Source organism: Crocuta crocuta, unplaced genomic scaffold, assembly GCF_008692635.1.
Source record: "Crocuta crocuta isolate KB4526 unplaced genomic scaffold, BGI_CrCroc_1.0 scaffold273, whole genome shotgun sequence".
NCBI lineage: Eukaryota > Metazoa > Chordata > Mammalia > Carnivora > Hyaenidae > Crocuta > Crocuta crocuta.
The window spans coordinates 3979251-3996638 of NW_027529425.1; the positions used below are offsets into that span (position 1 = coordinate 3979251).

General features: G+C 53.0%; 1 protein-coding gene across 1 annotated transcript in view; it reads left to right on the plus strand.

Annotated features, from left to right (window-relative positions):
- The first annotated feature begins 1575 nt into the window (after positions 1-1575).
- Positions 1576-17388, plus strand: part of MMD2 (monocyte to macrophage differentiation associated 2) — a 30970-nt gene continuing 15157 nt past the window's right edge. Inside the window, exons 1-3 of the mRNA XM_077758764.1 lie at positions 1576-1638; positions 11852-11933; positions 13504-13664. Coding sequence (XP_077614890.1) covers positions 1619-1638; positions 11852-11933; positions 13504-13664 — 263 coding nt within the window. The 5' untranslated portion in view covers positions 1576-1618. The remainder of the gene's footprint in view (positions 1639-11851; positions 11934-13503; positions 13665-17388) is intronic.

Consider the following 17388-nt stretch of genomic DNA (forward strand, 5'->3'; position numbering starts at 1 on the left):
TTTTAAAAAGATTTTACCGTTTATTTATTTATGTATTTATTTGTGTTTATTTTTGAGAGAGAGAGATACAGAGCATGAGTTGGGGAAAGCCAGAGAGAGGGAGAGACAGAATCCGAAGGAGACTCCTGGCTCTGAGCTGTCAGCACAGAGCCCAATGCGGGGCTCGAACTCATAGACCTCGAGATCATGACCTGAGCCAAAGTTGGATGCTTAACCGACCGAGCCATCCGGGCGCTCCTTAAAGATTTTATTTTTAAGTACTCTCTGCACCCATCATGGGGCTTGAACCCACAACCCTGAGCTGGAGAGTTACATGCTCTATGAACTGAGCCGGCCAGGGGCCCCCAAAGTGCACCTTTGCAGACCCCACCCAGACCTCGCCTGGAGAAGCCTCGCTGCTCTGTTAACCTTTGACTCCAGGACAACATACAGGAGAGCCTGCCTTTCGATTTCAGCTTGAAAACTGGGGAACCAGTACCCCAATCAAGAGGCTACACATTGCCAGTTGCTAGAAACTTCCTAAATGCCCCTTCCAGGCACTGTCCCCCAGTCCCAAGCACCCCGTCCTGGATTTTATCATCAAAGGCTCCTTTGCCGATTCTTGAAGTTGATACGAATAGAACCAGAGAGTGGGTCCCGTCATCCGTCGCCGTCCCGTCATCCGTCGCCGTGTCTGAGGTACATCCTGGTTTGTGTGCCCGTGTCCAGCCAGTGTGGGGTCCTGTGGTGTGGCTCTTTCGCCCTGGATGGGCGCTTGGGTGGTTACCAGTGCTCCTGTTGGGACCAGCCCCCTCCATCCCCCAACTCCTCCAATGGGGTGGGTCTGAGAATGCCTGGTGTCAAGTGTTGATATAAAAAATGGATGTTGGTTAGAGAAGCAAATGACCGTCAGACCCAGTGGAATGCTGCAGAAATATAAAGAAAACAACGGTGTGGCCCCACTTATCCCCAGTGTCTCCTCTGGTGCCCCCCGTCGTACCTCCTGCTTTTCCAGGTCAGCTCACTGGCCCTGCCTCTCGTGTGACGTTGGCCACGCCTCTTATCCTGGCTGGATTGACCCATGTCTCAGGAGTCGGTCTACTCCAGAGGTTTTGTGAGATTTTAAAAGTCTGGGACTGTTCTGAACTCATTATCTCAAGTCTGAATGGCTTCATAAACAGAGTGGGATGAGGGGTTATTTGGTTATTTGCCAGGCATTACCTGTCACGCGCCTGGCTCTGCACTGGTACCAAGAAGACATAGATGAAGTGGGGTGAGCGTGCAGTCCAGGGGCCAAGACCGACCCAGAAATACCCAAACACGTGTTGCGGGCACCGGGAGAGGGGCTTCACAGGCAGTTGTGGGAGTCCAAACTCTCTCTGCCTGGGAGTGCTCCAGGAAGAGAAAGACAGAAGGAGGTCCACGTAAGCAACAGCTTGTGCAGTGGCCTAGAGGTGAGAGAAGGCTCTTTGCTATGCAGCCTGGATGGGAGTGTGAGGATCAAGCAGAGCTTTTCAGTGGGGCCTTTTCACCTGGGCTTTGAAGGCTGAATAGGAGTTCTCCAGCTGGAGAAGAGGGAACGACTTTGAAGCAGAAGAAAAGATGTGTGGAAGGCCTACAGCCATGATGACTATGGACCATGAGGAGGGCTTTCTTGGGGTAAGGAGAAATTGCAGGGTTTGAGTCAAGGAGAGGAAACAAAAGAAGCAGGTCCCCCCGGAACACAGGCTTTTCTTCCTTTTTTTTTTTTTAACTTTAGAGAGAGACAGAGAGAGCATAAGCAGGGGAGAAGAGCAGAGGGGGGTAGAGAATCTTAAGCAGGATCCACAAATGGCATGGAGCCCATCCACCCCCATGGATGCGGGCTCCATCCCATGACCCTGGGGTCATGACCTGAGCTGAAATAAAGAATTGGACGCTCAACTGACTGAGCCACCCAGGCACCCCCAGGCTCTTCTCTTTGTTCTCGGCTTGGCCCGGGCTCTTGTGCTGTGGGTCTGCCAGAGTCTTTCCCTGACCCCTGAGATCTGAGAGTCTCGGTGTAGGGTTTCTGAAATGGGAGGTTCTGACTAAGCCGGGGTTTGGGGGGACTGGGGATCATGGGCCACTTGTGGCCAGGGCTGCTCTGACCACTGGCCAAGGAGGCAGTGATTTCAGGAGCTGCAGGAGGCTCTATCCCTTCCCTTCTTTGCCTCTAGATTCTCCATCCTGGAGAGGGTGCCCAGATACATTATACTACAGTGTAAAAGACTGATGGCAGAATCACGGACAGGACTGAAAGGGGAAGTGAGTGCAGTGGAAAGAATAAGCCAGGAGTCAGAAGGTCTGGGGTCACATCTCAGCTGTGTTGCTTCTAGCTTGTGGCTTAACTTCTGTGAATCCTGTATAAAATGACAGTCATAATCTCAGCCCTGCTTACCCGCAGCAAGGTTCAGAGAAGAGGAGGGAGGTGAAAGCATTGGGTGATTCTTTTATTTACTTATTTTTAATTTATGGGCACCACTTAATCTCATCTATATTTCGTTTTGCTTCTAAATGTTGACAGATTAAATTTTTATTTTTTTAAGCTTATTTATTTACTTTGAGAGGCAGAGACAGCATGAGCAGGGGAGAGGCAGAGAAAGAGGCAGAAAGGGAATCCCAAGCAGACTTCGCGCTGCCAGCGCAGAGCCAGACACGGGGCTCGAACCCACGAATCCATGAGATCATGACCTGAGCCAAAACCTAGACTTGGGCGTTTAACCGACTGAGTCCCCCAGGCGCCCAGTTTTAACCATTTTCAAGTGTGTGCTTCAGCAGCGTTCAGCATATTCACATTGCCGTCACCATGGTCGTCTCCAGAACCCTTCCGTCTTCTCAAACTGAGACTCTATCCCCGTTACACATCGTCCCCTCCCGCTGCCCCTGATACCACCACCTTCTTTCTGTCTCCATGGAGTTGGTGCCTCTGTGCGTCTCCATCCTATACGTGGAATCCTATATGATCTGCCCTTTTGTACCTGGTTTGTTCCATTGAGTGTAACGTCCCCAAAGCTAATCACGTTATAGCAGGTGCAGGTTCCCTTCCTTTTTAAGGCTGAATAATATCCTCCTGTTGTGTGGATGGACCACACTTTGTTATCCATCCAGCTGTGATGGGCACTTCGCGTCCACCCGGGGCCCCTGTGAATCACCCTGCTGTGGGGGTGGGGGTGCAAGTATCTCTACGAGTCCCCTCTTTCAGTTCTCCCAGAAGTGGGGTTCCTGGATCGTATGGTGGTTTTTCGTGTGATTCTGGGGGGGCGCCTCTGTCTTGTGTCCAGTGGCGGCTGCGCGTTTACTTTCCCACCTTCTTCTCCACGTCCTCACTGGTGCTTGTCTTCTGGTTTTGGGGGAATGGCCGCCCTTACGGGTGTGGAGCGGGGAGGCCTATGTCTGAGAGCGAAGCCTTTTCACCTCACTTCACGTTATAGCACGTGCTCTGGAGCTGCTATGGGAGGCAGACAGGGATCAGCTCGTACTGAGTGCCTACTGTGTGCAGGGAGCTCACGCGGCACGTGTTGTCCTCCGTGAGGCAGGCACCGTTACCCTCCCAGAGCGCGGACAGTTCTGGGCTGGAATCCTGGCCCTGTCTGTGTCTAGCTGTCATGCCTTAGACGTTTGGGGATTTGATTTTTTCTGGGCCTCAGTTTCCCCAGCTAAGAAATGGGGGCAGTCATAAGGCCTGCCTCATTGGCAGTGAGGATTCATAGTAACAGAATCATTAACGTCGGTCATGCGCCTGCAGATGCTGAGTGCTGTGTGCAGATTAGCCCATTTCACCCTTTTGTAATCCTCTGAGGGGGGTGCTGGGGTTAACCCCATTGCTCAGATGAGAAAACTGAGGCCCGGAGAGCTTTAGCAGCTTGCACATGGACTCGTGACTAGAGGGGAGTGGGGCTAGGACTGAATCTGGATCATCTGAGCCCTGAGCTCCCAGTCTTAATTATAAACTCTGTTGCGTACGCAGTAGGTGATTGGAGGAGGGTATAAACCCAAGCAGAGGCGTAGGGAGGCGAGGAGGAAATCCCCAGGCCTGGCTCCACCCCAGCGGAGAAGAGCAGTGGGTGAACAGCACCGTACGGTGTGGCACCCTCCCTTGTGTGCTGGGAGCTGTGGGCTGAGTGTCTGAGCGGCCGTGCAGCAGGCGGGTGCCTCACAGGTGACCGGCTCCACGGACAGCCCCGTGACTGCATGTAGGATCGAGGGGGCAGGACGGGGCTCTGACAGCGGGACTCTCTCCCAGTTGCTTGGAGACTGTTACTGGAATCACGGGGTTGTAACAGCTCCTGCGTTCGGAGTGTTTGCCTAGTCCAGTCCGTGCTGCGTCCGAAGGCTGTCCTCTGCACTGTGCCCCACCGCCGGTCCAAACCCTAGAAACCCAAGCATTTGCCACTTTAATAAAGGACTGGGAGAGGCCCCTCCCGGGATGCCAGTGCTGTATTAGCCAGGCCACCAAGGAGCACTTGAAAGTGTTCTGGTGTTTGTCTTGGGAGGAGGAAAGGAAAATAAATTTTCTGCCATCCATCCTTCCATCCATTCGGACATCTGTTTATCCACCTATCTATTTATTTTTTATCAAGCTATGTGCCTATCTCTCCTACTCACATACTCACCCACCTACCTCTTCATCCATCCATCCATCCATCCGTCCATCCATCCTCCAAACTTCCCGTCCATCTGTCCCTCCATCCCTCCATCTATCCATCTATCCATTGTCCACCCAACATCCATCCTCCAAACTCCCTGTTTATCCATTCATCCATCCATGCATCCATCCTTCCAGACAAATATGTACTTAACTAGTTATTTGTCTATCAAGCCATTTGTCTTCTCTTTGGTCTGCTTACCTACCCACCTACCCATCCAGCTAGTTCCACACTCAGTTAGTTGGAAATGTACTGGAAAGGACAGCTGTGGTCCTGTGGACAGTGGGAGAGCCAATGAAAGGATTTAATAAAGTCACATTATTTTCTGCTTTTCATGATCAGTTAAAAATGGCCAGATTTGGGGAAAGAATGTTAAATTTGGGATCTGTAATACCAAGGTACATCCATCATGTCTTTGGGGAGCTGTAGGCATAAGGGCAACATTTTGCAGGTGCCAAGGCAGCTCTTCCGGCCCTGGGATAGTTGGGTGATGTGGGAAGACAGCCCAAGTCCACGAGTCATCCTGCGGTGAGCTCCTTTGCTCTGGGCAGCCATGTGCTGAGTGAAGGGTCAGGGTTCCTGGGGAATGAGGAGGAAATGATGTCGCGGTTCTCCTGCGACACAGAGAATGCTGGAACACTAGGATCCTGCGGCTGGGATTGCCTCATGACCCCTGCCCCTGGCTCAGCTCCCAATGGCTCCTCCTTGCCTCTGAACACCCCCCTCCTTCCCACTCCTCTCCTGATGCACTTCGGTCTCCAGAAATTCCCTCTGCCGTCTCCATCGTACGACCGTCGTGGGTGTGAGATCACGCCCTGGCAGAGGACTGGTCTTCCTTGTTTAAATCTTTACACCATAAAAGTATTGGCATAATGACCTCAAGAGGATTTCCTCCCAACCTTTTATTGTGGAAAATTCCAAACTTGTAGCAAAAAGTTGCAAGAAACATTCCATGAACTTGCCTGAGTGCCATTCGCTTAGAGTCACCGGATATTAGCCTTTTGCAGTGTTGGCTTTATCACTTATTTTTTGCTCTGAACCTTTTGAGGATGCACTGCAGACGTCAGACACTTCATCTTCAAGCAGATCAGCTTGTATCTCCTAAGGAAGGACGTTCTTTTCCACAACTGGGACACCCTTATCTCTCCCAGAAATCCAGCACTTGGTACAATGCTGGGGTCCATCTTTATCTTCCCTCAAGGCCCTTAAAAGAATTAAAAAAATTTTTTTTTTAGTTTATTGATTTTGGGAGAGAAAGAGAGAGGGCATTCCAAGCAAGCTCTGAGCTGTGAGCACAGAGCCCGACATGGGGCTCAAACCCACAAACTGTGAGATCATGACCTGAGCTGAGGTCTGACACTCAACTGACTGAGCCCCCAGGTGTCCCTATAATAGTTGATTTTGTTTGTATCTGGCTTCTTTCACTCAGTATCATGTGGTTGAGGTCTGTATGTGTAGCAGGTATCAGAATGTTATTCCTTTTTACAGCTGAGTAATATCCTATCACATGGAAGGATCTACCCGTCTGGGTGCAGCCAAGATTGAGAACCACTGCCCTAGATTTAAAAACAATGGAGACCAAGATGGTGGAGCAGCATGGAAATTCTCTGCTTCTTTCTTCCCTGAAATGTAGCTAGATCAGCACCAAACCATTCTGCACACCTAGAAAATTGATCTGAGGACTGACACAACAATCTGCGTAACTGGAGCCACAGAACCCGGCAGGAGCGTGGCGCGGAGAGGTGAACTAGGGGAGAAAGAAACTGTGGAGGGTCAGGGGCTGTTTTTGTTGGCAGAGAACCACTGGCCTAACCTCTTCCCGCTTCATCTCTGAATTGGAATAATCCTATCTACTTTGCAAGGATGTAGTGGGCTTTAATGTGAGGTATCTGGATGGGTCAACTGCCAATAAGAAAATGGTTCCCTGGACTCTCTGGGGACTTTCCAGGAAGAGGCAAAAGGAATGCTCATTCTGTGAGTACCAGTATATGCCAGGCACTCCCACGTGGGCTCTTGAGCCATATTATCTCATGGTAGCTGTAGGCTAGGTAATAGTTTCTCCTTTCACAGCAAGGAAGCTGCAGCCTGGAGCCAATAGGTGATTGATGTGCAGAGCACCTCAGCAACTGTGCAGAGATATCCCACCCATCTGTGCCCAGCTCCAAGGCCCCGCTCTGTCCTGTTCAGGATGGGAATTCAGCCCGTGCCCTTGCCTCCCTGCCAGCTCTGACTCTGGGAGATTTCCATGAGGAGTTGGCCTCCCCAGACCACAAATGCCATGCCCACATGGTCATCTAAGCAGTAGGGCTGGCCGCAGAATGGAGATTCTGTTCTCCAGAGGGGAGGAAGGAAGGCCCATTTGCCTCCTTTAGTTTAACTACTGATGCCCGCTGGAGATATCAACTCTTGTAAGAGAAACTTCCCCCAGTCTTGAAGGCTGCTACCTGTCAGCTCTGTTCTAGAACATTCTGTATTTTATGTGTGTTTCCTCTGTTAAAAATGACTCCCTTATCCGTCTTCTGGGGAATGGATAAACAAGCCATTGTATGTCCACACCATGGCATAGCGCTCAGCAGTGAAAGGGCTGTACAGAAGAAAAAAGAAAGAAAAGGATGGAAGAGCTGAGACTAACTTGCCCAGAATGATAACACACGATCTGGGAGGGCCTGTTTTCTTCTTGTATAAAATGAGTTTGTCTTAGACACATTTCAAATAGAAAATAAGTAAATCTCTACTTGCCATTCAGAACAGTTTCTTTCCATCTGGGAATGCGCTTGGACTTTCTGAAATAAATTCCTCATGGGGTGCCTGGGTGGCTCAGTCGGTGGAGTGTCCGACTTCGGTTCAGGTCAGGATCTCACGGTTTGTGAGTTTGAGCCCTGCATCGAGCTCTGTGCTGGCAGCTCAGGGCTTGGAGCCTGCTTTGGATTCTGTGTCTCCCTCTCTCTCTGCCCCTCCCCCACCCACACTCTGATTCTCTACTAAAAATCACCAAACATTAAAAAATTTAAAATAAAGTCTTTTTTTTTTTTCTCTAGGAGAGAGAGAGAGAGAGACAGCGTGAGCAGGGGAGGGTCAGAGAGAGAGGGAGTCACAGACTCTGAAACAGCTCCAGGCTCTGAGCTGGCAGTCAGCCCAGAGCCTGATGTGGGGCTTGAGCCCATGAATCATGAGATCCTGACCTGAGCCGAAGTCGGACGCTTAACCGACTGAACCACCCAGGTGCCCCTAAAATAAAGTCTTTTTAGGTGTTAAAAAAAACCCACCAACACGCTGCGGCCCAACCATGTTGCTCCATTTGTATGACAGTCTGGAAAGGCAAAGCCGTCGGGGCAGAGAGCAGAGGGAGATGGGGTATAATGGGGTCGAGAACAGGAGTGGGGTGCCAGCGGCGTGTGAGCATTTTAGAAGGGATGAAGGAGGGGCGCCTGCGTGGCTTAGTCGGTTAAGCGTCCGACTTTCGCTTAGGTCATCATCTTGCGGTTCGTGGGTTCGAGCCCCGCGTCGGGCTCTGTGCTGACTGCCAGCTCGGAGCCTGGAGCCTGTTTCAGTCTGTGACTGCCTCTCTCTCTCTGACCCTCCCTTGCTCACGCTGTCTCTCTCTCTCTCTCTCTCTCTCCTAGACATAAAAAAAAAAAAAAGAAGGGATGAAGGAGCTGTTCTTTATCTTGATTGTGGTGGTGGTTACACGCATCTACAGTTGCCCAAACTCATAAAACAGAGGAGCAAAAAAAAAAAAAAAAAGGGCAAGAAAGAAATTAGGCCACAAGGAGGTAAACAAAAGTTCTTGCTTCTGGAGGGTTGTGGGAACTCTTTCTTGGGTGTTTGCCCCCGGCCCCGGGGCCTGGTTGGCTGGCCCTTTTCTCCGTCCGCCTTTCTCCCCATTCAGTGGCTGCAGCGCAGGGCATAGACAAGGAGGGTTTTGTGGAACCAGAAACAATTAAGGAATTGCCCATTGCGGGTCACCGTGGCAACATGACGGCGCCCTCGGACCCGTGAGGTTGGCACTGTGGGTAGCTTATTGGTGTTTGTTAAGGTGACAGAAGAGGGGGCTGCTGGGCCGTGCCTGGCGACAGGTGGACGGGAGCTCCCTCAGCCCCAGACTCGGTTTCCCACCTTGGAGGAAGGTGTCAGCTGTGTCCCTGCCCAGGTGACCTCCGCCCTCCCCCTTGCCCTGTTGGCACAGCCCGATGGGCAGACTTTTGCGCAGAATCTATCAAAATTAACACCCTGCATCCCTCTGTTTGTGTCTCTAGGGCTATTGTAGCAAACGACCACACACTCTGTGGCTTTAAAAGTACAGAAATCTGGGCTCCCAGCTCTGGAAGCCGCAAGTCCAAAGTCAGGGTGGCGGGAGGGTGGATTCCTTCTGGAGGCTCCGAAGGAGGAGCAGCCCTCGGTGTCCCTTGGCAGGTGGACACATCCCTGCAGGCTCTGCCTCCACTCTCACGTGGGCGTCCCCTCTGTGTCTCTCCTCTTCCCGGGGAGCCCCAGTCGTGGCAGACTGGGGGCTCGCCCTCCTCCAGAGGGACCTCATCTTAACTGCTAACATCTCCAACGGCTCTGTTTCCAAGTGTGGCTGCTCTCCGGGGCGCCCAGGGTTAGGAACATCAACGTAGGACTTTGGGGAAGACACAGTTCAGCCTGTAACACTGCTTTGGTTGTTCTATAAGCGTCCCTTCTTAAGGCACTCCTGGCCACCGAAACCGGCTTCCTGGAGAAGATGAGCTGATGGGCTGGTTGTTTTGGCCTCCTGGGGAGGCTGTGCTTCTTTGGGGTCCCCAGCTCCAGGAGTGAGTCCTCCCTTTTCTCTGTGACCCTAAGCCCAGAGACTCAGCTCCGGGGTTGAGTCTGCCCCTGGATGGGGTCAGACTGTGGGGTTGGCCCCCTGGAGAACTGAGCCCTGCTCAGATGCCCGGCCCTGGGACTTGCTGCCTGGGTCTTAGTTTTCTCATCTATGCAATGGGCTCATTGTGACCCTGGCCTTGTCACAAGTGGAGTGACTGCCAGATGATGGAGGCAGAGAGCAGCTGTCAGAGCAGGTGGGTGGGGGAGCAGCCGTGGACCCCTAGACTTGGCCAGGTGCTGAGGGGCCAGCACAGGAAAACCAGACCCCGGGCACATCAGGGTGGATGGCAGTGTCAGGCCTGGGAGATACCTCGAGCCCTCCAGCTTTCATACCTGCCCTGCACACACTGGGCTGCTTGCTCCCCAGGTGCCTTGCCTGAGTCCGTCTGCTGGTCCCTGGGCCCGAGCACCCTTTCCCCTCCTGCCTTTCTGTTTTCCTGGGGAATTCCTCTTCCTTTATCCTCAACATCGGTTTGTGGTGCCTGCTGTGGAGCCAGGCGCTGTGCCAGGCACTCAGGCGTCGTGCTCAGCCTGTGTCCTGGCCTCTTCCCTCTCCATAGCCTCACCTTATGCTGTGCCCCTCCTCTAACCCCAGCCAGCACATAGTAGGTGCTCCCCAGTGTTTCTGAGGACGAGAAGCACTGATCACGTGGTATTAGGGTTTCTGCTTGGATCTGATGCCTTCTGGACCGTGAGCTCCTTGAGGAGCTCGTCTCAACCCTCTGTCCCTTTGTTCTGAGTGTAGAGCCGGCAAACAGAAGGTGCTTAATAAATGCTCTGTGATCTGCATGGCGGCAGAGGTGCCCAACTATCCTCAGTGAAGTATACTTAGCATGGATCTAGCATATGGAATGTGCTCCGTAAATGCCCAGTGAACCTCACTGGCACGAATCCAGCACATAGAAGGCACTCAATAAATGCTCTGTGATCCATACTGCTGTGGTACCGGCATATAGAAAGTGCTCGGCAAATTCTTGGTGAGCTGTGCTAGCCTGACAGCGGCATGCAGAGGCTTGGTATACGAGTCTGAGATGAACAGGTGAACTACCTGTTGTCCTGACCCTGAGCCCGTGTGGGCTGAGGCGATGATGCCTGCCAAGCCGCCCCAGCTTGCCGGCCAGATGCTGCAACCTCACCCCCCAGCTCTCAGCTGTCCCTTCCCTGTCCTGCCAGGCCTACCTTCCCAGCCTGAGTTGAATACTCCTGTGTGCAGTCACGCCAGCCAGACCCAGGCTGAGTGCCCGACTCCCTGAGGGTGTCATTTCCTACGCTGTCACAGTGGCTTTCCCTCTGTGAAATGGGCCGGGCAGGGCGATAGCTCCTTCTGTGCTCTCTGAGCTCCACTGCGGAACCAAGGAGAGTCTGGAGAGGCTGAGGAGTCTCCCCGAGAACTCGGGAACACCAGGAGCGTATGTTGGTTATGACAAAGTCAGCTGGCAACTCCGCGTATGGATCCGTGTCTGGCAGAAATGAGCGCAGATGATCACCAAGGATGTGCACACAGATGCTCATGGGGTAGAGCTCCCCACGGTGGCCCCAGACTGGAAAGTCCATGTCCAGTAGATTGGATACCTAAATTGTGTTTGGAATTCTGTATGCTCACGAACACAGCCCATGCCTGCGTCCAACGACCTGAATGAGTCCAGCGGAAGTCACGTCCGGCCCAAGAAGCTAGACAAAGAAGGGTCTGTGCTGTGTGATCCCCTTGATGGGAAGTTCAAGAACAGGCCAAATGAATCTATGATGACAGTGTCAGAGGGCGGGTTCCTTGAGGGAAGAGAGTCAGTGGGAGGGGGCAGAAGGGCACGTTCTGGGGGGCGGGGAATGAGCTCTGGCTCCCCCGGGTGGTGGTTCAGGTGGTTGAGCCTGCTGGGAGCTGTGCTGTAAGTCAATGAGGAAAATGAGAAATGGGATGGAGAGAGTGCTGTATTTAGCAGTTTTGTAACAAATATCATGTTGGGGATTAGGCACAAAATATTGGCTAGTCCAAACAGAGTGTAATAGAAAGGAGAAGGGCAGGGAGAGGAAGGGAGGGGGAGGGAAGGAGGGGGATGGGAAAGGGGGATNGGGGGGAGGGGGAACAGAGAGGGAAAGAGGGAGGAAGAGAGGGGGAAGGGGGAGGGAGAGGAAGGGAGGAGGAGAGGGAGGAGGGAGATGGGAAGGAAAAGGGGGGGAGGAGGAGGGAGGTGGGGTGGAGGAAGGGGGTTGGAAAGGGGGAGGGAGAGGCAGAGGAGGGATGCGGAGGGGAGGGATCTTTTTCCCACTAAGAGAGACTTCAAGGCCCCCTGGGAATCCTGCCACCACAGCTGCTCCCGGCTTCCTGGCCCAGCTTCCAGGAGTGACGTCTCTCGTTCCAGGTTCATGAACCACCGAGTCCCTGCCCACAAGAGGTACCAGCCCACCGAGTACGAGCATGCAGCCAACTGTGCCACCCATGCTGTGAGTTAGCTTTTGGGGGGCTGAGAGCTGAGAGGGGGACACTTTCAGGTGGAGGGGGGAGGCAGCCTCTTCGTTGGCAAAATTCAGCATCTCCATTCACTGACATCGAGTCCTCTGTGGCCCTTGGAAGAGTGAGTGGGATCTCGAGGGAAGGCTATTTGGGTAAATTGGACTGTGGTGCTGAGCATGCCTCCCCTTTTGCTCTTCGAACCTTCTGTGGCTCCCTAGAACCTGGCACAGCATCTGGCCTCCATAGCGAGCTCCCAGGCAGGTCTTAGCTCCTGTGGCGGCCCACCTCCCACGGTCACACTCTTCCCCCCAGGCTCCAGCACCTGAATGCGCTGTTTCCTGGAGAGAAGGTGCCTTTGCACCTGATGTTCCCTCTGCCTGCATATTTACCAACTGCACCTCAGCCTCGCCTCAGAAATCCTCTGGGCGGCGGGTCCCTTTGGGACTAACGAAAGACCTAGACCTCCACTATCCAGCTTGGAAGCCACTTGCACCGTGTGGCTCTTATGCACTTGACACGCAGCTCGTCTGACTGGAGATGTGCTGTGCATGTGACATACACACCGGCTTGGGAAGACCTAGCAGGAAAGACAGGATGTAAACGATCTCCTTAAAACGTGTGTGTTAATTACACGGTATTTTGGATCTATTGGGCTGAACTGATAAAGTATTAATGTTAATTGCGCCTCTTTCCTTTTAAAAATGTGGCTGGCCAGAACATCTAACGTGACCTCTGGGCCTGGAGTTATCGTTCTGTTGGCTGGTGCTGCCAGAGATCCTTTCTTTTGAAACAGTGCTCCCCACACACAGAATTGGGTACATGTTCTGGGCCTCCCTGCCCCCAGTGCGTTGGAGAGTTCTAGACTTCTCTGGGGAAGTGATGGATAAACCAAGGCGTGAGGAGGGAGGGGTTTTCTAGGGGGACCTGGCGGGGAGGGACGTTTCCTTCAGAAGGCGCTGACTACGTGTGTGCAACGTGTGTGCGACTGTGCAGGCGTGAAGTGGCTGTGGGGCGCCCAGGGCCGTGAGGCGCCCAGGGCCGCGAGGCTGGGATGTCAGTGGATGCCCTTTGGGATTTGGGGTGGTGACCAGCTGGGCACCTGGAGGCGGGCCCTTCCTGTTCACCACGACCTTCCCTAGGCTACGCTGCCCCATGTGGAGGCCGCTAGCTCCGGAGGGGGGGTGGGTGCTGCTGAAAGAAACTGAGATCAATGACCATGAAATAGAATTAAAAAATCACTACCTCACTGCTGCAGTCACTGTTCAAGTGCTCAGTGGTCACTGGTGCCCATATTGGATGGTGTGGGTCTCAGACTTGAAGACCATGGGGGAAGGGAGGGTCTGATGGGCATTGGGGGTCTGGGACTTGACCTCCATTGGGGGAGGGTCTGAGGGGCATTGGGGGTCTGGGGCTTGACCTCCACTGGGGGGAGGGTTTGATGGGTGGTGTGGGTCTGGGGAACAGGATGGGTGGGGTGCCCAAGGGGGCTCAGGGACTCCGTGTCCCCAGACCCCACGCGGAAGGAGGGCACCGCCATGCCTCTGTCCACTCTGCTTCCAGCTCTGGATCATCCCCAGCATCCTGGGCAGCTCCAACCTCTACTTCCTGTCGGATGACGACTGGGAGACCATCTCAGCCTGGATCTACGGCCTTGGCCTTTGTGGGCTGTTTGTGGTGTCCACCGTGTTCCACACGATCTCCTGGAAGAAGAGACACCTCAGGTGCGTTTGCCTAGCCCACGGGAGGGGCGGGTGCTGGGCAGGGTGGCTGGGGCAGGGGGTGGGCCCGGTTGAGCCAGGAGGGGCCTGGTGGTGACCCTCTGCTGGCCGGGGTCAGATCCCACCGGGGCAGACCACCTCACCCACATGAGCCTCGTTTGCTCACCTCTGGGGATCCCGGAGAGCAAGCCTCCGGCTCCCAGTGCTACAATGAGGGATCCTCGAACTCTCAGAATGACCGTCCCCTGTTGGCCACCTCGCCGGGTTCCAGGTCCTGTACCAACATCACCCCGATCTCTTCAGTAGTTCTGTGCTGTAGGCAGTCTTGGGTTTTGGTTATACTTATTTATTAGTCCTTCCTTCCTTCCTTCTTTCCTTCCTCCCTTCCTTCCTCCCTCCCTCCCTTCCTTCCTTCCTTTCCTTTTTAATTTGAGAGAGAGAGAGAGGGTGTGAGCAGGGAGAGGGACAGAGAGAGAAGCTTAAGCAAGCTCCATGCCAGCAGAGCAGGGCTCCATCCCTTGAACCATGAGATCATGACCAGAGCTGAAATCAGGAGTTGGTTGCTCAATCGACTGAGCTATCCAGGCACCCCTCTTTTTTTTTTTAATGTTTGTTTTTGAGAGAGAGAGAGACAGAGACAGAACATGTGGAGGAGGGGCAGAGAGCGAGGGGGACAGAGGATCCAAAGTGGGTTCTGTGCTGGCAGCAGAGAGCCCGATTCAGGGAGTGATTTCATGAACTGCAAGATCATGACTTGAGCTGAAGTCAGACGCTTAATTTTACTGAGTCACCCAGGCACCCCAGTCTCCCGTTTTTATATTTTTGCTTTGTTTTTAATTAAAAAAAATTTTTAATGTTTTATTTATTTCTGAGAGAGAGAGAGAGACAGTGTAAGCAGGGAGGGTCAGAGAGAGGGAGACACAGAACCTGAAGCAGCCTCCAGGCTCTGAGCTGGCTGTCAGCACAGAGCCCGATGCGGGGCTCCAACCCATGAACTGTGAGATCATGACCTGAGCCAAAGTCGGACACTTATCCAACTGAGCCACCAGGTGCCCCTGTTTTTAATTTTTAAAAACACTGTGGTGAATACACATAACATAAATCAATTGCCTTAACCAGTCTTAGGTGTCCCTCTCAGGGGCATTAAACACAGTCACATGGTTGTGCAAATACCACCATCACCTCCAGAACTTTCTTCATCTTCCTGAACTGATGCTTCTGTCCCCTTTAAACACGCGCTCCCCACCCCTCCGCCAGGGGTGGGTGCACCCACCCATCCTCCTCTCTGTTTCTGTGGATCTGACTCCTCTGGGGACCTCATGTAAGGCAACCGTACAATTTGTCCTCTTGTGATTGGTTTATTTCCTTTGGCGTAATGTGTTCAAACCACATTGTAGTGCATCTCACAAGTTCCTTTTTTAAAAATTTGTTTTTAATGTGTATTTATTTTTAAGAGAGACAGAGCATGAGCAGGGGAGGGGCAGAGAGAGAGGGAGACACAGAATCCGAAGCAGCTCCAGGCTCTGAGCTGTCAGCACAGATCCCGACGCGGGGCTCCAACTCATGAACCTCGAGATCATGACTTGAGTCGAAGTCAGGTGCTTAACCGACTGAGCCACCCAGGCGCCCCTTCAGAACTTTCTTTATAAGGTGTTTCTTTATACATTCCATTTTATGTACGTACCACATTTTGTGCTTCCGTTCATCCGTCATTGGACTCTTCGTTCCACCTCCCGTGACTGGCGTCTTTTACTAAGCGTGACATCCCAGGGCCTGTCCATGTTGTGAACGTGGAATCCCTGTCTGTGCATCAGGACACTGAAATTTGGAAGGTGACCACCTAGCTGGTCATGTCTGAGCCAGAGCTGAAACCGGCCAAGTTAAGGGATATGCTGGCCAGTTGCGGTGGCTGTGGTGACCCCTCGTCCCAAGGTTCACTGCCTCCTGGCCCCTAGGAGTCCCGTGAGTCCGCCTATTCCCACTTGCTGTTGCCCATGCTTGCCGTCTCTGTGGGTCTTGTCCCGCCACATTGTGTGAGCTTCCCGTGGCTGCTGTAACAAACTACCACCAACCGGGGGGCTGGGAACAACAGAATTTATTCCCTCATAGTTTAGGAGGCCAGAAGCCCAAGATCAAGGTGTCAGTGGGGCCGTGCTCCCTCCAGAGCCTCCAGGGGAGGATCCTTCCTGGCCTCTTCCAGTGTTCTTGGCACGTGGCTGTGTCCTCCGTCTGCCTGTGTCTTCCCATGCCCTTCCTCCCTGTGTGTCCCTCTGTTCCCTTTTTCTCATTAAGACACAGTCGTTGGGGCACCTGAGTGGCTCAGTCAGTAAAGCGTCTGACTCTTGGTTTCAGCTCAGGTCATGATCTCACGATTCATGAGTTCGAGCCCTGCGTCAGGCTTGGTGCTGATGGTGCAGAGCCTGCTTGGGATTCTCCGCTCCCCCTCACCCCCTCCCTCGCTTGCACTCTCCCTTTCAAAGTTTAAAAAAAAAAGACACCAGCCGTTGAGGTTACTGCCCATGTAACCAGTGGTATGACTGTTGCCCGTGGCTGTCCCCATTGGTCATGTAGTGGATGAACGTAGTGGTACCTGTCTTCGAGGTGGGATTGAAGAGTTAATGGTTGGAAATTGCTTAGACCAGTGCTCTGCTTGTGGTGCGTGCCCTCTACCTGCTCGCTGTTGTTACTACTTTTATTTCCAGGCAGATATGCACAGTCACTGGTCAGGTTTCTTGAGGGTTCAAGTTTGCTGGACAGAATCACCCCTTGTATTAGTTACCTGTCGCTCTGTAATGCGTGACTCTAAATCACAGAGGTTTTAAATAACTGGAAACCGTGATTATGGCTCAAAGCTTCCGAGAGTCAGAATTTCAGGAGCTTAATGCCGTGGCTATGGTTCGCAGTCTCTGGGGGAGTCAGGGTGCGGGGCCTCAGGCTGCTGCCATCTGAAGGCTTGACCGGGGCTGGAGAAGCCGTGGCAAGGTGGCTCCATCACATTGCTGCTGGCTGTTGACGGAGTGCTCAGTCCTTCCCACATGGACCTCTCCACGGATGTGTAACCCAGTTCTCCCAAAGTTAGGGGTCCAGAGGACTTACTATCTTTTAGGATCTAGGCTCACAAATTCCATGTGGTCATTTCCTCAGCCCCTGTTTGTTACATGTGTTTGGGTTATTCATTGTAGGAGGGGGCTGCCCATGGGGGGAACCAGAAGGTGGGGCTCTGTGGGCACCATCTTGGAGGATGGCTACCACACTGGGCAAGCGTGTCGAGGGCTCCCGTTTGCTCTCCAACATGAGGTCACAGCAAAAACAGCTAATGTTTGTCACATTCTTCTTATGCACTGTGCAAAGTACCAACCCCCTTAACTCTCACGGCCAGCCCGTGATGGGCTGCGGATATTTCCCTTGCTTGATAGATGAGAGAGCAGAGGCTGAGAGATGGTGAGGAACCAGGTCCAGGTCATAGAGTCCGTAAGTGGTAAGGTTGGGACTCGACCCAGGCCTTCTGGCTCCAGAGCCTGGATCTGAACCAGAATGCCAGGACCCAGAGGGTCTTTGAGGCAGGGGGGGGGGGGGGGGCTCNACCACCAAATTTTTCATCATTTGAAATCTTTTTTTTTTTTTAATGTTTATTTATTTTTGAGTCAGAGACAGAGCTTGAGGCAGGGAGGGGCAGAGAGAGAGGGAGACACAGAATCTGAAGCAGGCTCCAGGCTCTGAGCCATCA